The sequence below is a fragment of the Atheta coriaria genome, unplaced genomic scaffold (genome assembly GCF_025399875.1).
Source record: "Atheta coriaria isolate IRGN ID8LTWV9N9 unplaced genomic scaffold, Caltech_Dcor_3.1 hic_scaffold_5_pilon, whole genome shotgun sequence".
Taxonomy (NCBI): domain Eukaryota; kingdom Metazoa; phylum Arthropoda; class Insecta; order Coleoptera; family Staphylinidae; genus Dalotia; species Dalotia coriaria.
This window is the reverse complement of record NW_027045447.1, coordinates 3050483-3074044: the sequence shown is the minus strand read 5'-3', so window position 1 is coordinate 3074044 and position 23562 is coordinate 3050483. Positions and strand designations below refer to the sequence as shown.

Here is a 23562-nt window from a genome sequence, read left to right as displayed (position 1 = left end):
TCTAGTACAGGGAAGAGACCGCAGGGCGATTTATTTACTAAAAGTATCTTGTTTTCCAAAGCGTGTTTTTTAGTTATTTTAGTGCTTCGATGCGTTCCGCTAGAGCAAACACCCTTTTTCTTCGCCTGGGCGTAGGGTGCAATACACGCACCAACCATATTCTATTAGGCAAAGTTTTTCGCTACGCAGGCAATAAATTCACACATCCGGAAAGCGCCCAAGCAGGAAAAACCACGAAAAAAGGGAAAATTTTCTATACCTTTGATGGGATGTTATATTTTACGGTTTACAGAACGAGAAATCAATTTATTTTTAGGGGATGCTTTAAATTAAAAACAACATTTTACCTGCTTGGGACCAGACGTAGAGAAAATTGAATGATTCCACGTGGGACCTTCAGAGGACGAAATAGACATCAACATTTTGAAACTCGATTTCGGTATGCACGCATGCATGAAGAAGACGAGATGGAGGAAATCAAGGTTGAATTTGTTTTCGAAATTTAAGTCACGCACAACTCGAATGTAATATTCGCCGGATATTAAAATATTTTATTTCAAATATTGGGAATTACATGTTTTCTTTATTTGAACAGATAACAGAGTAAACTTTTTCTGATACACAGCTACTTCCTGTATTAGCTCTGCTGTCTTTTTGTTTGTCTTGGACTTGTAACGCGGTAGAAAGTGTAGACACGCGGAAGAACAAACAATCGCAAATGCAAACGTTGTGCCGCGAATGGAAGAAAAATATTCACAGCACGAGATTTTCTGAAAATGCAAGAGTCGAAAAGTTAAATTTTAGGGTGCATAGTAACATGTATACTTTTATCATCTTGCACAAGTGCAAAGAAGGGTGAGAGTGTACATTGTAAGTTATTCAGAAAAATCTCAGGGGATGTGTAGAATTGTAGGTGGTGAGCATGGAAGCAGAAACAGTGTTTGCACATGTGTACGATTCAATAGAACATCAGTGCAACAGCTTGTTACACTTTACAATCGATGATTCGATGAATAATTTTACAAATTTATTATAGCACTCATATGTAGGTACATCAAAAGAACATGAACTAATTTTAGTTGACAGTTGAAGTAATAAAATTTCATGCGGGCATCACTAAATTGAATTATTTTCAATTATTTAAGACTTTGAAGGTTAAATTAAGTTATTATGTTATTAAATGACAGCTTATTTCTTTCTCTCACTTTTCATATTGGTGTTATTTTATTATTAATTAGTAATGACAGGTGGCACAGGTTGTACACTTCCGTTTACCATAAAAGCAAACTAAAAACACGTTCGGCGTCGTGTGTCTGCATTCCATCCAATAATTTATGACCACGCTGCGATCGGAAGTGACACTGACCAACACCTTACTTTAATAACAAATTTATAATGCACATATGTCTCAACTTGCAGTTGAAATTCACACTACTTGAACAAAGTCATCCAGAATAAGATAGTTAATATGTCAGTGCAGTTATACCGGTTGACATCACGTTGACATTGTGATACGATATGCACTTCATTTTCTGCTCGTGCAATGTATGCATTACACATTATACCTTCCTAGTTGTCTGCGCGCGGAGTAGTCGGAGTAGTTTTATTAAACCCACCACACATGGTCACACTGCGTTATTCTGTCTGAGTTGTCGGAGGCTATGTTATGTGATGCGGAAAGTATATGCAACACACATTACTCCCCGAAGGTTTCGTTGCGTGTGAGGCGACCCTTATGTTTGCGCACAGAGCGCACATGCCTGCATATGCGTGCATTCTGCTTACTTCGTCGCTGGTTAGAGTTGATAGTTATGTGTTTATTTCGTTTTGTACACACTTTGCATGCGTTTCATTGCGTTCGGTTTTCTGACGAGCTGCAGTAGCAATCGGCGAGTCACGCGATTACATTCATTCGGGTGACATAAAACCATCCAACTTAAACATAGTAAAAGTGAAATTCAAATTTAACAAGTCCCCAAAATTATAATTAATAATTAAATATAATCAGTTTATTAATAGACTTGTGCAAATTTCATAAACAAAGTGATGATACGCATACGCCGCGCTGAATTTCAAACAAATCATCAAACTTTCGCCTGAATAAACAAACGCCATGGTAAACATTAAATTTTCACGAGTTCACGAGTCAAGTCATCGTTCGGTTTGTTGCGCTTTGCTTGCATTTTCGTTCCGTTCCAAAAGCTTCAACGGTTCCGTGCCATCGGTTTTAATCGTGCTAACAACATTCTGACTATCAAAATCACCATTCAGCCACAGCATGTAGTCGATCATTGCTATTGCTTTGTTTCTTTGTGTAGCACTTTGTTTATAGAGTGTTATTAACGTATAAAATTGTGCAATTATAAATTTACTAAATTGCAGTAATGGTCGCGTTGCGGACAATTGTGTATATAAGTAAGTGCACTTCAATTGCACACGAAATAAATTGATATAAATTATAAATTAATTGAGTGCGCGTAGGGTTATTAACATTTATTCACTGCAAAACTCAAACTTGTGTTGATAAACAGATTAAAATCAACATCAAACTGATTAGATTATGAAATAAAAATAGTGAAACGAGTGAAATAATAATTTATTTTAACTGATTAAATGCAAATCCACGTGTGTTATGATTTTTCGCTAATGTTTGTATTGCGTGTGAATTCATGTGTCACAAATTCACATCCATAGCTCGTGGCGCGATTGCATTGTGTCGCAGTTGCTTACCTGCCGGCGGTTATTGCACTCGTTGTACTTAGACCTAAGCAGTCGCAGTCGGATTCGCCGAGGAAATCGATTAAATGACTCATTTTCGAGCGCATATATTACACACACCGTTGTGCCTTCATTAGCAGCGGACGCGAATGGTAGGAAGGTTCCGGGCGCTCTACCCTCACCACGTCTGCGACTGCGATTGTGACTGCGAACGGCTTCAACTGGTAAAGTGAAGTTGATTCCAAAGTCGACGCGACCAAAGACAACATCTAAATAATTACTTTACAGTGACAAAAAGTTTATCATATAGAGTTATGTAGTTGATGCACTACTTAGGTATGTCATAGACTATTGTTGATAAAATAATTGTGTTTAAAACGAATGCCACGTGGAAATCAGTGTGAGTGCGACTGAGACTACGACATGCGCCTAGTTATTGCCTATTGCGGCTGGGCAACGAATGGAGGCACGAGATTGTGTTATCTAATAAAAGCGCAAACACAATGCGAGCATTGCGACTATGCGACAATAGACACACTGACAAACACGATTAGGAACGTATGATTCTCAGCGTAGGCTCTCAGCCGCAATCGTTTTCCAAGTCGCGACGCGTAAACAACTAGTGCAGTGTGCGCATCGCAACGCATCGATAACGACCGCCATCATGACTTAAGCCACATTTTAAAACCAAATATTCTCAATATGACTAAGTAAATAAAATAAAATAATAAAAATAATAACCTCTACAACAATGGCTATGGCAGAAATTCATAGTCATACTAATCTCAAGGATAAAATCCGCTTCTTTGACAACATAATCCAACATGAACGCAATGAAGACCGTCAGAGTTTAATTTCAAGTGTAAAAATTCGCCCGCAAGTCAAACCAAAACCAAAATTCGTACCGCGACCACAAAGTGTTAATGTGACTGAAGTGCGACAACCATTTCAAGTTCATTTGAGTGTCAAACCTCCACCTGTGTCACGTTCACGTTCGCTGCATCATACAACGGAGGAAAACATGAAACGCAAAGCAAGTTTAGATCAAAGTGCACGCACACATGCGATACCAATACAAAAATCCAAAAGCGCCATTGTTTTGGATGAATATCTCGCAGAAAGCGGTGTGAAATTAAAACAAGATATTGAGGATATTGTTAAGAAGTTTACGAAAGATCTGGATGACCTTCGGCATGTCGATCGCTGTGATAAAGACGATATGCAAGCGAAAATTAGTGAGAATATTAACAAATCGGATATTATTCCATATCATTCTGTGGATATTGTGTGCGCGAGTGTTTTAACACCAAGTTTTCCTAAAGAAGAGAATGTGCTTGGACATTCTTCGTGCAGTGATGGCAAAAAACAATTAAAAGGAAATTATTGTCGTGTTAAACGACGTAAAAAAAGTAAAAGGTAAAAAATTACGCGTAGGAAATATTTTCGCACTTAGTTAGCATAAATTCATGCGTAGTGTGCAATTTAATTGTCAGCATCGCCAACAATTTGTGCATACAATAAAGGAATATTGTGAATGACATTGCGGAGTGTCGATTGTCGTTAATTTCGTTAAGTTATTCCGCGCCGGAATGCGGTATGTCAATTGTCGCAATAAAACACGCTTATAAACGAGCTAAAGTGTAATAAAACCGGGCGCGCGTAATGAACATTTCATTATGCGTTCGTTTAAGTTGATAACTTCATTTGCGTCGAGGCAACAACCGTTGCAGCAGCCGCAGCTGAATGTTTATTAATCTGATAATAAATGATTTGCGATGGCAAAGAAAACTATAACGACACAATAAAGCTGTGTGTTTCACGGAATGCTTAAGTCGTGCTTTTTAATTGATTGACCTGATTCAGATTAAAGTCATGTAATAAAATCTTATCAACATTTTTTTATCGGATTTAATATTTGTTTTATTTACTCAATATAGAAATATGAATCATATTGGTACACAATTTTTATTTGGGTAATAGTGTGTGAAATAAATTGATAAAACTCCATGAAATTGATTTAAAAACATAAATTAATTAGATTCCAATCAATTTGTGTTGTTTTATTTAAATTTACATTAATCAATTCTATTTATTAACTTCTTACATTTTGTTTTACATTTCAATTCAGAGAATATTATCTAGACAACTTAATTAAGTGAATTTAATTAATTAAACATTTACGTTACTCTGAACTAATTAAATTTTATTATTGTTACAGGTAAGCTTCAAGCCTCATCAATCATTTCTAAGAAGTTTCCATCGTCAAATTCGTAAATATTCAAAAGTTAATTTAATCATCTAGTAATTTATTTAACATAAAGTTTATGCGCAAAATGTTATCTCAAGACATCACGGTATAATTTAGTTAAATTCACTCGAAATCTCTTGAACTCGTCGGAGTCCACTCACAATTTTTGGCGCAGAGTTGGAAAATTGAAAACCCAGTCCACTTAAATTTCGACTTCGTGCTCGAGCACAAATTGCAGGAAAAGCTTGAAGAGAAAGCGACTGCGTTTAGATTTAAGGAGATATTGAAGGGCACGAGAGCGCGTCTAGGAAAATGAAAGCAAATTATCCGGCAGAAAGCGAGCTGGATATTAAACGTCCGCTTTATATTAAATATGAATCATTGCCGAAGAGCGCGCTCATAATAAACGGATTAAAATATTTTTCCGAGGGGAAATAACGTGAAATGTTTATGAGTCATAAAGTACATCTTTGCAATCACGAGTGGTACTTAAAAATTTGATGTAAAGTAATAAATTCCATCAGAGAAATCGTTTTTTAAAGATTTTTTCGAATATTTTGACACTCTTAAAATACAAAACATGATTAATCGATGCAAGCAATACTGCTGAATATAGAACTTATTAGAAAGTTATAAAGACACCTAAAGCTTTATGTTAAAACTTTTTTGTGTGAAACTTTGCATCATTTTTTAAGCTTAACGCTTCATTTCTGCATCGATCTTGATTCCTGCAGTCTATTAGAGGTTTCATCACCCCTCATCATCAACGCGGGCGTGTTTTGATGATGTTCTTTATTTTGTCCCTTTTTGCTGTTCCTCGGGAGGAGCGATCTCATTAAAACCGATTAGGTGCTGAATTGCCGCACAGTTTGATCCGCGCAATTGCTATCGTTATGAAAATGCTAATTTTCCGACGAGTAAATTGGGATAGATATTTTCGGGGTAGATGTTTGAGGATGTGTGGCAAGTGGTGATATTTAGCCCTTTTAGGGACCCTTTTAGTAAAGTGTTTTGTACAAGGTGCATATTTGAGTATTCTGTTAGCGATGTGGTGAAATGTGGCGGTGTCGTTACAACATGCAACACATGCGTGGACGACGAAGGGTGAAAAGACAAAAGGACCACCAAGAGGGAGTTTGTAAATGACCTTGGAGAACATCACAGATGCATTGGAAATTTCAAAAATTTCCTCCTTGCATACAAAACAAAAACCGGTTTTCGGTTGTTTTTGCTTTAACTTTTCACATTTCACGTTATGTTTATTCGTGTGGGGAATGAATGGAACAAATGTACGCGTAACAAAATGGAATAAACTGGAAATCTTGAAATAATGACATTTCGGCGTAATGGCTCTAGCATTTGCTCAGCCTTTAGGCAATTCGAGCATTTTTCGCCATCTTCACGGTGCTCTTTGCGGTTGTTTATGGTTTATGGTCGGTAGTTTTAGCCCCCTTTTTGCAAATCCGACGGCTGGGGAGACGCGCCGCGTCGATTCGGTTCGAAATTCGTGCATCATATCGTAAACGGCATGAACACCCTCGACGACCCGAGATAATGCAATCGTCTGACGTTCTAACATTCCATCCACCTTTCTTGCAACATTCCACTCAGGCGTGCATCTATTTCATTTCGCTTTGCGTAAATTTCTAGTATTGCAATAGGGGAACGCGCAAATCGACCTTTAAACGTGTCAGAAAAAATAAACCCAAAAGGTTTCGCACTAAATAATGTTTTATTAAATTTTCACAAACGCTTGAACATTTTTATGAATATTATTATCTTATATTGGTAGTACATTTAGTAAATCAAGCGTAACGTGTAAATTTTTGATGCAACATTGATAAATTACACAATTAGCTGCTAATATTGTATTAGATTTCCCCCCTTTGTGAATAATTTATGATTATTATTATGAAATTGATACTTAACAAATTTCGAAGCGTTGTGGTGCGCTCAGGTGTGCGCGTTCGGTTTTATCACCCGACATACATAATCCTAGAGCGTTCATTATATTAATTACAAATCACGATCGTGCTCGACATTCTCACGTTCCCCATCCGAGGCACTTACATTCACCGCGGCGAATGATTAATATCGAACGGTTCGACTAATAGCTGCAGACATTGATGAATATCGACGCGTGGTAATAGTAATAGTAATCTTACTACCCTTAGAGTGTGATCACATGGTCATTTTGTAGCTTTCACGATAATTATTTTGTTTTTTTTATTGTTATTCAATGTTTCGAACATGAAAATGAAAGTGGATGTGAGGAAGAGTGCATCCTTGAATTCGGGTGTGATATTTCATCGCGTCCCCCATGAATTATTTTCAATGGCGGGTAGAGCAAGGCAAGCAACGCAACACCGAGCGAAATATCATATTAATGTGGGGTTTTTGGTAGCGAGCAAGCAAGGACGAGGATGTTATGTCAACAGATTCCTCTTGGGGCGGATTAATCTATGCTCTTGTCGCGTTTGGACATTTTGGGGATAGTTATACATTTGAACATCACTATAATACACATTATGTTTGATTTTGGAACATAAATTATTATAAAAAGGATAATTTTATTATATTTTGGGATTTTTAAAAATTTTAACTGGAAATATACCTAATATAAATATTTTTTGCCAAGAAAATGTAAAAATGTGGCGAAGAACATAATAAGCAGCAATGCGAAACAAATAAATCACCTCGAGCTACATATTTACGATGTGTATAATACGCATAAATTTAATTCATATTTTTCAGGATTAAGGAAACATAAAACACAAAAATTTAACGAAAATACTCGGTTTTCTAAAAAGAAAATATGACAAACCTCAACAATAGAAGGAAGTATCCGTCCAAATAATTTCCCCTTTGTTACACTTTTATTATAAACCTTATCCTTCCGAGCTGCAAGTGTAAACTGTTATTCTATACCCGTGCTGATCTCGAGCAAACGCGAAATGAATCTCTTTTTGATTGTCTTGCATTATGCACGCTATGCGTTTTTATTCTATTTTTTTTTTCATTTCGAAGCCTCCAATCTAGCCGCTCTTCCGCGAACGAAAGAAATCCGTAATCGCACTCGTAATCGCATTCTCATTTTCATTCTCATTCTCGTCCACATTTGCCGCTGAAGTTGATATCGTACTAATGTTGCCGTTTCTGTACTGCATCAAACGATACAGTAATTTACTCACTCAAAGAAATACAAAAGGAAAAAGTTATCGGATAAAAAAGCAAATGCTGTAACAAAAGAAACGAATACCGACTGAAAAAAATGCGAATGAAAAAGAAACTGATAACAAGAATCCAAATATAAAGAAATATTGTATGAGAAAATGCGATAAAGAAAGCGAATTTGTAGGAAACACAAACAAACTCGTGGATTTTGTGTGGAAACGAAAGTTATTATCATTATGTTGGCCATTTAAACTATCTCACGATCGTTATCACTACTTGTCTGAGTAGTAATATCCCACAACACAATAAACTATTAATTACGGTTATCGTATACTAGCTTTCGTTTTTATTTTCTGGTCACCTCATTTGATAACAATGAATTTATTGCTAAACATTATATACTATGAGTTGGATAGTTGGCATGGTAAATTTTCCTTGTAATCTTTTTTGATTCCTCAAATTTTCATGATTTGGATATCATAGTTAATAGATAATTTTCCGTAGATTAATAATCTTCAATCTGTTCCTCTCTATCTCTTTTATTTTACGAGATATTCGCAATTAAAAAACTCGTAAAAATGAAAATGCGTCATTTTTTGCACTTTTAGTCACTATATCTGAACTTTTACTCAACGAAATTTATATATGTTATTATTTTGAAAAGAATTTTCCGAACTTTCATCTTCTTTTATCCGTGGGTCTCTAACGCTTTTAGAAGATAATCGCTACTAAAAATCTCAAAAAATACGATGCCGCACTCCCCTTTGCCCATTTTTCGTTATGAATTATTTTTCATCACTTTGATTTCCAATTTAATCAGCTTATGATAGATTAAACATTTTCAATCCATTCTTCTCTATCGCTTGCTTCACAATGAAAATGCATGTATATCTTATCAGTTGCATTTTTAAGACTTAAATAAACACATTGATTGATCCCTAGCATTATGTGTTTATTTTGATGACTATAGCGTGTGTGTACGAAATAGTGTGAATGTGGGATTTCCTAGGTGCGAATTTCGTTATCTCCATAATCGATTTAATACTATTTGCGCAAAAATATTACACAATAGTGTGGGTGTTGAAATGCATAATGCCCCAATTTGTTTACTGGCAGATGCATTGCATGTTCTTTACACAGTTATATTTATTTCTGTCGTCCTGTCGCCGCTTGTTGGCAAATTGCAAACGTTTCAACGCTTCTCCTCGCTTACAGAATGCTACATTTCAGCGTTGATGCTTTGCATCGTGCAGAATGCACACAAGCTTTATAAATAGTTACAGTTGTGAATATTCTGGATAAATAATAGTGCTGTGTAAATTTAGTATGAGCATTATTTGATAAATGTAACAGCAAAAATGTTTTACTTCTTTTTTTCTCTCTAATTTTCTGACCTTTTTGGAGTGTGCGCGATAAAAGTTTCAAGCTGGCCTCGACGTGAGGGTAATTCTTATTACCCTTCTTAGTTGAAAAACTATGATAAAGCGTAAATAAGTTATCAGGGCCTCCGTGAAGCCTGTGGGAAGAAACGTTTTATGCATCTTACCCACTGAGAACAGGTGAAAGAGTGCCACATGAAATATGCACGAGCGAAAAGGGCCTTGCATTTACCACACTCCACATCAACTTGACGTGCAAAAAAAGTCATTCGTAAGAAACGTGAAAATGTAAAATAACATAACATTTCAATTCACCGCAAATTCCAGCGTTTAAAAACTTTTAATTTAATTTACTTTACTTTACACCCTGGGATTTTGTCGGTTTTATTATCGTAGACATCATAATTTTATGTTCTGCCTTACTTTTTGGAAACATGCTCGCAAATGTGTTCGTATTGTATTCGAGTTATGTTCGGCTGCTGCATGTACGCTGTTTGCAAATGAAATGCAATTAAATTACGCGAAACACTATTCTTCAGGCGCCCTTTTCACGCCGTGGCTCGTATGCAAACACAATGTCTGCCATGTTTGCATACGGCTATAATCACTCCCAGTGTGCGAGTGAGAATGGAAAGTATGTAAAATACGCGAACGCGTCGAAACGAATTTCGCACCTTTAATTCCACTCGGATGTGTAATAATTAAGCGCACAATGTGTGCGCAATGTGTCTTGTTTGCGCTCTGGCGGCGGCGGCGGCCGTCGATTTCATTTCGTAAGCCAGACTTTATCACAGACTGAAGTAAGTAAGTGGAAGAGTAAATATTCTACTTGAAATTAATTAATTTAGACGTTAAATAATTGAAAATGTTGGAAAATTTTGGTTTTTACTTCATTTGTACACCCTGTATATCCCTACTGAATTTATTGTATCAATTGTCGAATTGCTTCATAGAATGACCATCCTATTGAAAATAGGGTCATTATTCATTGCGCGGAGACAAATGGTAATCGCTTCATTGACACGATTGTCCATTTGTACGGCCCTGGAGCACAAGTTGCATTGGAAGTGCGCATTCCAGAATTGAGAATGAGAATTGATTGATGAAACAATACATCAAACATACATCCATGCAATAAACACTAAACTCGCATCTAGATCATCTTCAATCTACGATTTTTTATTATTTCACTTAGTAATATATTGGAAAATTGATTTGATTGGACTGAATTGCTTTGGACACAATCCAACATAAACTAGATTGCCAGATAATAATTTTCTATGATTTTGAAGTAGATTAAGTAGAAAATAGTTTCTAATTCGTTCAATTCATAAATCATTTACGCGTTTATTCTCTGATTTGAAATTTTACACTTTGCATAATTTTAATCTAAATTTCCAAAATTTATTAATCTTGTGAAGATGTTGCATGTTACACGTGTTTCTAACGTATTCTGTAATTTATACCGCGCGCCACGTGTATGCATGTGTATAAAAACCGGAAGTAGCGCGGCCATTACACATTTGCCAAGCATAATACTCTCGTTTCCTTGATTTATCTAAATCCTCCTCGCGGTTAGCACCACCCGAACATCTTCCTCGCTGAAGACGTGCGCATTTTTCTTGTCGACGCCCTTGCCGTAACCGTTTCGTCTTGTGCACATCTCGCAAATGAATGACGAACGCGCCTCTGTAACAAGTAACAAGGCGAACGTAATACCGTAATGCATTATGCAAAACGCGCATCTTAAACATAATTAATGCGTTCGAGGGGATGAGGGTGAGTTTTTCTTAATTTTTATTCCTCCCGGTACATTTACATACAAGGGATGATGTTACTAATGTAAATAATCTACGTAATTTAAGCAATACAAGTATTTTGTTTGTAAATGTAATTCGGCCGAAATTCGCATTTGGTTTTTCACGGGATAAACCGGTGATTAAGCATTAAGTAAACAACCAAGTGGTGTTTGACGCTCGTGACGAGTGTTCTGTTCTCACAACGCATCATTTAAGTGATGTGAAGGAGAGACAGGAAAATAGGGATGAAATGCTCTTCTTCAGCGCTCGTTATTATGATTGCGCCGAGCACATCAATGTTTTTCTTCAAGGTGTGCTCAATCCTCATCTGTTAACATCCGGCGGCTTCCGGAATCTTACTTTGCACGTGTTTCATGTTTCTTCTGCGCTGAGGGTCTTGTTATAATCGATATTTTAGTGTTACGAGCGTGTGCTTGCACTTTTAGGAAGACAATTTTATATTGCGCTGTACACTCATTTATACGCGTTCATAAAGGTGAATGGGATGCGAGCCCGGAAAGCGGGGAAGCAATTTATGTTATGGAAGCCAAGCGCAGATGCGTGCGTAAATTTTAAGCGATGTTTCCACTTAGCCGAGTGCTTCAAGATACTCCAGAAAACTCTTCAAGATATTTCATGTTTAGTTCATATCAAAATTTGAATTTTTAAAAAACATTTTTTATTATTTTGGTCAGAAATTTAAGAAAAGCAATAAATAAAGATTGCAGTAGTAAATTACGTTCTCAATTTCATTCTCATATCGCATGTCTTATTTTTTATATTTTTCTGTTGGTGGTATCTTCGTTATCCGGTGCGTGTGAGTCGGAACAATGAGTTACGCCTCGAACGGTTTCCCGTATTCGGACATGCCGAAAAAGGACCACATGTACTCGCTCGTAATTCATTGAACTGCAGTTATCCCTGTGCTGTGCGCATGCACGAAATCGTGAAATACTCACCCAAGTCTCGCAATTAGTTCGACAAATGGATTTATGATGGCGACAGGCGTAAATCATCATAAGAACCAATTAAAATGTATTCTGAAATTTACGATCACAGATCGTAATTCAATGAAAGAACCCAACATTTTTTATTTAATACTAAATATTCCATAAACCGTGATAGAGAGTGAAAATTTCAAACACAAGTTGAACATTCAATGCGTATGCGTACGCGCAGTTGCAGAGCAAAGCGATTCCGTTAACCGCCGGATATTAATTCCATAAATTATCAAAGTTATGCGCCTGAACCGAACAGCAGTTTCCCCGAGCCGGCATCCATCGCAATGTGGGCAATGCCGCACAATGTTACAATGCCGCACGCTCGCATTGTGATATGTTACGTTATGTCCTCCATTGTGAATTCACCACATTCACATACTCCTCTTGCATACAAGATGGACGACCATCACAAAACGTTCGTTTGATAAGATATCTCCTTTTAGAAGGACCACTACACAAGTACTAATTCTAAGGACGAGACAATCAATGAACATCAAACAAGGATGAGTTAGTAGATGGAAGTTTTGACCGCCTTTGAAACATCCTGCATTTAATTTAATTTAATTTACATATAGCAAGGACTCGCAAGTCTCGAAACTTTAGAGACCATGTGGTTACAGGCGGCGCCTTCGTCTTGTTGCATTGTGTGCACATTCGGGTATTATTTTAATTAATTCTGTCAAGATTAGATACGTATCTCTACTCTCCCTATTTTACAATATTGACTTGTAGACGGTAAGAGAATTTGAATTCACGTTTGATATCTGTTTCTTGCTTCGATACTACAATTTCAATTACTAGTATGAGTATTGAATGCTATACAAAAGGACTAAGAGTAGGTATAGTGGTTGCTATGAGAAGCGAACAACAGGAAGAGACCGATATAATAAAACGGCTTAATTCGATTCGACGTGTTGCAGTGTGCTGCATCTCGGAAATACATCTAATTGGATAATTTCGACGAAATAACACGCATGATGAAGCATCAAATGATGAATAAATTGCTTTGAGTCATTAATTTTTATTTGTTTAACAATTTTGCTTCCAGAGCGTGTGTTATTTTATGATTTCCAGGATTAATATCGTGGTAAATTATTATTTTCATGCTTCTATATTGTATTTTATGAATTATTACACGCAGAGTGTAATAAATTTCTTCACGTGGTCGTTTCTGATTTTTGTTTCGTTTACGGTGGTTGGAAATCCATCGGTGGGCTCTTAATGTGCCGCTTAGTAGTCCTTGTCGCACGCTGCGACAAAGTGATTTAAGGGTTGAAAGGCAACACAATACGGCTCGACCTCTGGTGGGTTGCGGCATAGTTTTGCGAGGTTTTCGGAAGGCGTCCCGCAGTTAGGAGTTTCAATAAGGTGCTAGCTGGTTATGAGAAAACTTATAACCTACGACGCTTCCAAAGCTTCTAAATTCTAAGGATCAGATTAATTTATTTCTTATTTTTATATAAAAGATGAAGAAAATTTGTGTAAACAAAACTATTAAATTAAATTAAACGCTACAGAATCATATTGTAAACAATCCCACCCTATTTGAATTTGTATAATGCAATAACTTTGAAGTGTGCGATAAATCAGCGCGTAAATTGAAACAATAGCGCCAAGAAGCCGTCGGCGTTTGGCCCTCCAAATTTCCGAATGTACTCACATTAAATTAAAAGCGGTGCGCGGGTGTCGCGAAGCACATTGAAAAACTGGTACGTTGTATTCATCCCCCTTTGCATCATTTCTCATACTATTCCTTGTGGATGGTGTGAATTCGAAAACCGCGAGCAGGCCTCGTACCAGCCGAATTCTGAACTTTCAACTCAGTAAGCAATAAAGCAATTCCGAGAATTTCTCGAATGGAACTATTCAACTGCGGGCTCGGTTATATAGTATCTTGAAAGTTTTTGGGGTAGTTTACAGTTTCAAATGTCTCAAATCCACTTTCATACTTTCTCCGAGTCACTGTCGGAATATTTAGGGATATAGGACATTTGGAATGAGTTTCTACAGTTTATGATAAACAGAAAAGAAAAATAAAATCTAATTTTGTCAATTTTCTGGTTTAATTGACGTTAATATTGTTTTAGACCACTGCCAAACTCATTAGAAGTTGTTACACTTCAATTTAGAAGTTTTCTCTTCTTGTACGTTCTTTAGAACCCGCTCTGGCAATTCTCCGATAGTCTGTACTAGTGTCTCAAGTGTATCCATGTCGAGCATATCGAAAAGTGTATCAGAAGATGCGCCGTTATGTGGAAAACGAGCAATTTTGCGAATTGACTGAAGTGCTCCAGGAACTCGGGGAGCTTTGAACAAACTGCAGCGGGCCAAGCGAATTTTATAGGCAATAGCCGGTCGTGAACGTGCGATAGTTTTAAATTTACGGTCGTCGTGCCAATTCCACCGGCGGAACCGAAGATCTTCTTGTATTTCATGCGCGTCGAGTTCCACGTACTTGTCGTTTCATTCATTTACCCTTTAGTCTTGGTGCAGTACTGGTGCTGATACTGGTTCTTAGCGGTTCTTTTTTTATTGCGAACTCGTAGTTTTAGTTAAGATGTCGAGTCGTAACTTTAAAAAGTCCTTCAAACTGCCAGAAGTGTCGCGTTTTTTCAGGTTTTTATGTGTCACCTGTAAAGTCTACCTGGTAATAAATTTGCGTATATCTTGATATGGGATTACATACAACATAAATATGTATCATTTCATTTTCTCTGTGTGTTTATAATGTTTTCATTTTATATTTGGCGTGTGGCCAATTTAATTTTTTTCTTTTGTTTCTCAAAAGTCTATGTATTTCCTTATAGCGTGAAAGAGTCATCTCGATTCTCTGATTTCTATAAATAACTGCTGGCATGAAACGCCGCGAAACCAAGAAGCGAGGCATTAAATAGCCCTCGACAAAAAACCTACGAGACGTCCTATGTCTGCCTGGCCGGCATGCAAACCAACGGGTGAAAATAACGTCATTAAACCGTAAACACGCTATAAATTTATATTTTCTTTTTCGAAACGCGAACGGTCGAAGGCGCTGCCAGCGCCAAGTCAAGTAACAAGGTCATTGGCAGTTTCAGCTTCCTAAAATTAACATTTCACTACCTGTACAGAACAAATCCAATTAAAAATAATTAAGAGTACTGAATTTACATAACATTAATTTTATCTAATATCTACTGGGAATATGTAGTGTATGTGGCGTATAAAGAGTTTGATTGGGTTGTTGGAGCGTCCCACTAATCTTGACTTGACTTGACTTTGCGCAGAGTTAAGTGATGTAGAGCTGCGTTGGGTTTCAGTTGAGTCATCTGCGCATTCGCATTCGGCGCGCGGTGTTCGTCGCGTACGTACGTTGCTCGCGCGTTGCAACGTGCAATTTTTACTTGTGTGAAGTATTCTAACGCGTATATTACCCGAACTAAAATTGTTCTTTCGTAATAACCTACTTATCATAATTATATGATACAAAACAAAAGTGCATAACTGTATAGTGTGAAATTTGACTTGACTGCAAATTGGATTATTCATAAACTGCGTGAAAATGATGATAACACGTTACACTGCGCTGTTGATGAAATCGGCTGGATATCGAAATTCGTTTTCTTCTACTGAGTAAGTCTGCTTTTTAAACAACATTCCAATCTGATATGTCACAAAAATTCTTGATAACACATTATTCTATTATTGTTGTTTTGGTTTTGCGATGTTATTGTTTTGTTTGCGTTTGTTTCTATTCAATTACTCACACATATTAAATTTTAACACGCTTTAAAACTAAAACTTTTGTATTTGTTCCGTATTTCCGTTGGATGATACGAGAGTTTGTTATCAATGTATTGTGAATGTTGTTTTGATACTCGGAATGATTCCAACCGCAATATTTTTATTCTATTTTTATATACTTCAGTGTAATCCGTAATTAGACAATGGTGTATGAGTGAGTAATAAATTTAATTTTGTAACATGAAAACTTTGCCGCAGGACTGTAGTTGAGAGTAGGAATAGATAGGAGTTGAGAGACAAAGAATGTGGTAGTTTGTATTAACTTGTGCATTCTGCAGAAGACCCTATGAAATATTGCAGTTGAAATTTATGAACTTCCTACGGCGCGCACCCGTACCAATGACTTGGAGAATTCCACTGCAACTGCATTTTCTGGCGCATTGTCTATTCGTACTTTTGTTTTGTCTTATTATTGTCAATTGCACGGAAAACTAAACAACTCGAGAATATCTTCAACTATATTCAACTATAATTCTACCTAGGAATTGCATTACCTAACTTGATTAAATTTTAAATTTATCGATAAATATCTTTACTTCAATTTCTCTAAGCAGATAATTTCTTTTTTTTACCTAGGTTTATGTTCACATCCATCACGGGTTTATCGTACAACAATTATTGTTTTATTAAAATTGCGATTGTTTAGCTTTAGGTGAAAGTCTAATCTATTCTTTATTCTGACATGAAATTCGAATAAAATTGTATTTTCAAGCAAATTGCTAATGGAAACTTCGAATCTCTCATAATGTGATGTTCCTGCTTGCCACATGTTCCATTCTCGATATTAATTTCTTACTTCTCTTTTACTATCGACACACTGTCTTCTAATTTGAAATTATTATCGCTTTCTGAAATGCACTTGTGCCCGTTTCCATGTCGTTACTGCAACGATGCACTTTTCTAGGGAAATCTGAGTCTAATGAGGCATGCGAACAAAATTAAATTAAAAGAGTATTAATTACTCATCACAAATATGGTTTCACACACTTTCGCATATTCATTTAATATAAGATGCAGTCAGCTTCGATTTATTTGAAAAATCTATACAAGTTGTATTTAATTTGGTGTTGGTGATGTCATGCTAAATTAAAACCATCACAAATCATAGCTGACGATGATCATATAAAGCTTAAGGAAATATATTCGTTGATTTGTTACTCTCGATACTGGAGTATGATGAATTAAGGTGTAGGAGTGTGATTTACATAAAATTTTGTCAATGTTTATTTTATTTTTAAAGTACAAACAATGACACAATTATTTAACAAGTAATATAGTTCTCCGTAACCGAATTTTAAATATTTAAATTTTAATATTATTTTTAAGAAAGTTTATTAAAAGTCTTTAAAAATATACTTTATTGTAAATATTATGGTGTTTCATAACGAAATGTGTCAATTTCGTAATTTTCGCATGCAACTTCCTTCCTTCTCGACTCTTAAAGAGCTATAATTATCGCTTGCTTGCAGAAACCGCTATATAATACTATATAATAATATACTATATAATTTGTTTATTAATTTGTTGAGCAATTTCCTTTACATATTTAAATTAAACCGTGCGTGAAATTCATACTTTAGAAAATGTCTAATTAAATAAACATAATTATTATGAATTTTAAATTGTTTCTAATTGGTTAAAATTAAATTTGGCATTGAGGAACATCTGTGTTTGTTATTAAACACTAAACATACGGCTTGACATCAAATATAATGATTGTAAAGTATGTTACCAACAATATAGAAAATTGATAAAACGGTGTTTATTTATTCCGGATGATTTATGAGCACATAAGTTTGATGTGTGCTAGATTATTTATTTGTACAGTTCAAAAACTGTTCAAAAACCTAGATAATTCTATTTTGCACATTATAACAGTCTTTAGTATTTCGAACAATACATGTTGAATACCAATCATCACCAGACATTCCCAGTTCTTATTCTTGCGCATTAAAAGGGGTCTTTCCGAATCTGTGGAGTGCACTCGGGATCGAAGCTGCGTTTGAATAGTAAGAATGATAAGGATAGGAAAATTCGCTAGAGACAAAAGCAGTGATGTGCTCTCGATGCTCAGGAAGTCCTCGAGGGCGAAAATCCCAGACGACTGTTAACAACCCACCGGGGGCACTCATTTTCGCGACGTGGAGTGCAGCAAAGTTTCCAATTGGAAAGAAAAGCGTCGTGTGTATTAATTAAGAAGACGTTTTGCTTTTATTTTTTCTCCGATTCTCTTTGCAAGAGAACAATCAAAGCTTTTCATTAACAAAACCATGTTTTTTTTTCCTTTTTTTAATTACTTTCTATGTTGCATAATTAATTGCAAAAAACCTCAACGTAAAACCAAAACAAATGAAAATAGTTGTTAGTTGTAAGAATCCGGATTAAAAAAGGACGTTTAAGAACTATAAAAACGTATTAAGCAAAGGTTTTGAGAACCCGACAATGAAAGAAAAAACATAGGGCGAGATTAAAGTGTAGTAGAATAAAGTGGAACAAACTAGACACTAGACTTTGGCTTAGCGTAAGGTTTTCTTTGTGCTGGCGGTGAAAGAGAATGAGAAACAACTCTTAGACCGGCGCTAATCATTGGAAAAGTTTGTGGACCTAGTAAAAAGCCTTCAGGATAAGTAAACCGACAGATATATTTTTATCTTTTACACTCTACAGTGCGCTACAGAAAGATACATCCACATTTGAACATTTATTTCTTGTAGGAATGAGTTACCCTGTATATTTTTCTTGATGAAAAAGTGGCGGGTCAGAAAACGCCTCTCTTGTTTGCCTGCGAAATTGAACGAAGGTGGAATAGTGTGCGTGGCTTAGCACAATGACAATGGCCACGGGAGGAAAAAATGAGTCGAAATGTTACCGCCGCAAATTGAACGACGTCCTGTGGTCGGGCGAAGCGTCCTGAATGTCCTGATGTTTGGACGACACGTCCGCTTCATTAGTTCGGTGATGGCGGCCAATTTCCACCGACTTGACCAGAACTCTCCTTGTGGTTTTAGTCTAATCACTGCCGGCTAGAAAAGAAAATTAACTTTTACTTCATTTTTTATACACTTGTTTTCTCTTGTCTGGATTGCAATTATTCATATTTATCAACACCTTCTGTCTTCCTGTGTTGGGGAAGTTTCGTTTTGAAGTTTCTCATCTCTTATTGCCGCTACCGCGTTTTGTCTTGGCGCTCACCGCATCACATCCAGCATTTCGCCACCTTTTAATTAAATTAAATAATTAACATCGTCCTTCTTGAACGCCGGTTGGGGGTAAATTATTAAGTGCACCCAGGGGTGCTCTATTAGCCCTGGCGTACCTTTTTGATGATACGGTGCGCGATATGCCTACTCCTACTTTTGTGCACTAATTTATCTACGGGGTGAGTTTGCGTTTCAGTTTCAGTCATGTAGAAGTAAATCTACAAAGACAAAATTGAATCATCTAGAGTTAAGAATATATAAGGAATATATAAGGAAGAAACAGGTTTAAATTATATAATTTTTGAAGTTTTGGTGATAGTCTAAAGTGTATCTGTTAATTTTGCATTGTGTTGAACTCGAGTGCGCTTGGAAATGTAAGTTTAACTCAAATGCACTGCACTCGTGCTTGAACTGTGCGAGTCAAGTGGCACTCGAGCTATTTTCGGTTCGCTTCAGATTGAGCCTCGCGCATTAGTACGAATCGTTCGGGCGTGTGCTCAAAGATAAGAAAAGAAATTACGCTTCAGCCACTGTAAACCGAAGAACCGAAACACGTTGTGATCGTTGAAAGAGAAATGTGAAGTGAGTTGTATGCAAGCAATTTTTGGATGATGAGATGCAAGTGGCATACTAATTTGGACTAGAAATAGAAATTTCTTTGTTTTTTTTTTGAGTTGGGTCAAAGAGACATTGGGGCAAACAAATGTGGAGAAAAAGGAAAAATTTAATTTCTTAATTTTTTCCTAATTTAAAAAAAAATTTTTTTTCTGTATTTGAACTTGTAACACTTAGTTACATTGAGATCATATTCCAAGTAAACAAAAAATGTTTAAATACTGATAACACAAACTATGCTAAGCCTAATCATCAATATTTGCCAACGAATTTGGTCACAGAACCAAAACCGAAAGTCGTCGTTTAGTCTCCTAAAAAGTCTAGACGTATCCAAGGATTTTTATTGTTTATACATTAACATTAGCAATAAAGTTATTTTAATCTCATCGATGTAAAGTATGTTCATATTTCATTAAATATTAAATGGAATACTCAATACTGAATGATGGTGTTGTTTTTGCATCAATTACACTTATTTACAAATTGATTGGTGACCGATAGCGTTTTATTGCTGGCAAGCAATGATTTATGATTTGCTGGCTTATATCAAGTCATAAAGTCGATTATTAAGACGTAGTTTGTGTACATACATGGCATATTTACGTTCACGGCGAGTGGTTTTTAAAGTCAATAATCTTGAATCAATTTGAAGCTTGAATCACGCTCATATGCTGTATGCAAACAGTTTATGTAAAACTTAAACGAGAGATAAGACACGTTTGTGCTCAATATGGGCATGGTTTATTAATTTGAGTTTCTTTTATATAGCTAGATTTAAATTTATCACTCAATCACAATCAGAATCGACATTTCGTTATTTAAATGTTAATTATTACTTCCTTGTTGCATTTATTTTCAATTTTACATTGTGACGTCAAAAAAAGAACCTCTTGGCAACACTATTGATGTGTCATTTAACATATGCAACTTATTACACACAATCAACGGTGTTGTCTTTTAAATGAAGATAAATAATTTGCCGTTCCTTATTTGTTGATGCAATCCACATCTTGGATTAATTCGCAAAAATGAGGATGCAATTGGCGATGCAAATGTGGGCATGGCTCGGTAATAATTTAAGTGCGGCCGCCTCGCTGCGCGTTTAAATAAATAACGCAAAGTGTAAATGCACTGCGTGGGCTTTTTTACAACTTTCGCAAGCTCGCAAAGTGCGCAAGGGGAAACGTGCGCCGGATTGCTTTATGCGTGTACACAAGTTACACGACCGCATAAAAAACTAATTAGGCAAGAGACCAAACAACATACAAAGTGTTCGGAATAAGATAAAATTAAAACCGACTATAAATATATTTTTCTTTAAAGAAGTAATTTACTTTCACGTCGCGTTGTTTTACTGCGTTAACAGATTAGAATTTGAAGTTGACATTTTGTCGTTTTGTTCTTTTGTTTTATAGCTGCATGCAGCATTTGCAACGTGCATCGTGCAACCCACACGCATCCTGAACACATTAATATTCCATTCTTATTCTCGGTCTCGTTCCCATTCTCAGTCTCAGTTTCATTGATGAATTCTGTCACTGTTTTATCTTGGCGGCTTTTTTTTTACTTTGGGTCGAAGAAAGTGACAATTAATTAATGAATTTGGTTTAAATTTATATTTTTCGCTTTTGTTTATGTCTTCTTTTGTTCAGATTTATTTCATAAGATTGCATGTTAAACCGATGGCGATGTCGTCGTGGTTTTCCTTTTCGGTGACAACGTTTTACCGCTTCATTTATATGGTAATGCGTTTATCTGTTGCTTTACGATTATGAACAAACCTGCCTTCCGCTTTATGGTCGCATGCCACAAGGCAATTAAGGCGAGTATTACACGAAAATTACACTTTTTGACACTTTATTACATTTGATAAATATAGAAATTGTGTTTCTGTGGTAGAATTTTGCAATTTACGCGATAATAAAGTGCAATGATCAAATGTTTTGATTAGTAGTAGCTGAGTAGTGAATTTCCTTGTTGGCAAACGATCACTTTCCGACTGTCGACAGCCAGAGCTGCAGGGTGCAGTTTCCACAAAGACTTCCAAAATAAACAAGCGTGCAAACATGATAAAGCACGAGACATTTTTCAAAGCCAACGGCAAACTACAATCGCGCTTCTACGTTTACTTTTTACTCTTTGTACACGCTACTCCAGGACGTTGGTGTAGTTATTTTTTCTTTTCAGTGCAGTTAAGAGCTGATAACGCGGCTGATCCATCTTGTTTATAAATTATATCCTTGAACACGTTATGGATGATCATGATTATTCTAGATAATATACTCTTAAAAATCGATCTAATTAAATAATGCTATTTACTTGTTACATTCCAACTCTTGAACTGATCGGTATTTGATTCCAAGGGTAAACGACCCCAATATTGGCGCAATCAAACGACAAACTCGCACTCGTTTCCAGGGTGTTTTCCTGATACGTATCCGCTTTGTACTACACTGGAAGCTCGTCATTTTGTTTCATTCATTTCATCACTACCCTCTGACTCTGAGACTGTAACTGTAACAGTATCTAGTAACAGCATGTGCGTACTGCGTTGCTCTGGTCATTTTCCCATTCGGTCGATTTTCGATTTCGATATAAAAGTCGAATTTAATTTGGACTTGAGAAATTGCCTGCGTCACTGCAAGCGCGCCGGGATGTGCGAAAAGAAGACAGAAAATGTTGCACTCGCAGGAGTGGAATCCAATTAGAAAATGATGCTTTTACGATTACGCCCCTAACAAGAGAGCAATGTCAAAATGTGCATTCCTAACGTTCCAATCGCTTTATATTGCTTGTCGAAAATTTTAGACTCTAATTGATTTTATTTTTGTCTGTTTCAGGTGAGTTTTTTTCCTAATTACTGGTTGAGAAGTTTTGGTGAGTTATTCTTTGATTTTTTATTAGCGTTGACGGTTTTCATCGTTTATTTTATTTTATAACGATTTGTGAAAGACGAAAAGACGAATTAGATTGATAGGGGATGCATTGGCGTCTGCTCCCCATCAATCCAATCATTCCTCGTCAATTTTCTTCAATTTAAAGACAAACAATGATTGATTACCATCATCTGTGCACTGCGCGTACGTCTACATTGATTTTTTATCAACCCTCATCTTAAGTTTTCCTGTAGCTACTTTTCAAGATTTTATTTTTGAAACTTATTCAATTTTTTCTTCGCCTTTGGTGCCGATAAATACTTCCTATTGCTCTTTGGTGTACTTTTCATCATCATCTAGATTCGGCAATTTGTTCCTTTTTCTATAAAGCTTTTACGTTCTTTTTCTTTTCCTTTTGTCCCAGGTTCTATTTTCATTCATCACTATTTTGGAAATTATTTTCGGGCTTCAGGTCCTTATGAAAAGCGGCACTCGGCACGCATTGCGTTCATTGATGCTTCACTCATCCGAACGATGTGCTTTTCTCTTCTTTTATCTTCGTAATTTCGTATCTTCGATGATTTCTCGCATGCCGGTCTCTTGTGCTTTGAAAGCCTCGTATTCATCGCGATAAAACGAAAGGAAAAATAAGGGCTTGCGAGCCAATTATGACGGATGACTCTTACTGATAATTTTGCGCACAAAGGGAGTATATTCAAGGGTTAAACTGGGCCAAATCAATTGGAAACTTATTGACTTCTAATTTCAACAA

General features: G+C 36.2%; 1 protein-coding gene across 1 annotated transcript in view; it reads left to right on the top strand.

Moving 5' to 3' along the window:
• Positions 1-3087: 3087 nt before the first annotated feature.
• The window catches only part of spri (Src homology 2 domain-containing protein sprint), a 58678-nt gene continuing 38203 nt past the window's right edge, over positions 3088-23562 (top strand). Inside the window, exon 1 of the mRNA XM_065303687.1 lies at positions 3088-4134. Coding sequence (XP_065159759.1) covers positions 3470-4134 — 665 coding nt within the window. The 5' untranslated portion in view covers positions 3088-3469. The remainder of the gene's footprint in view (positions 4135-23562) is intronic.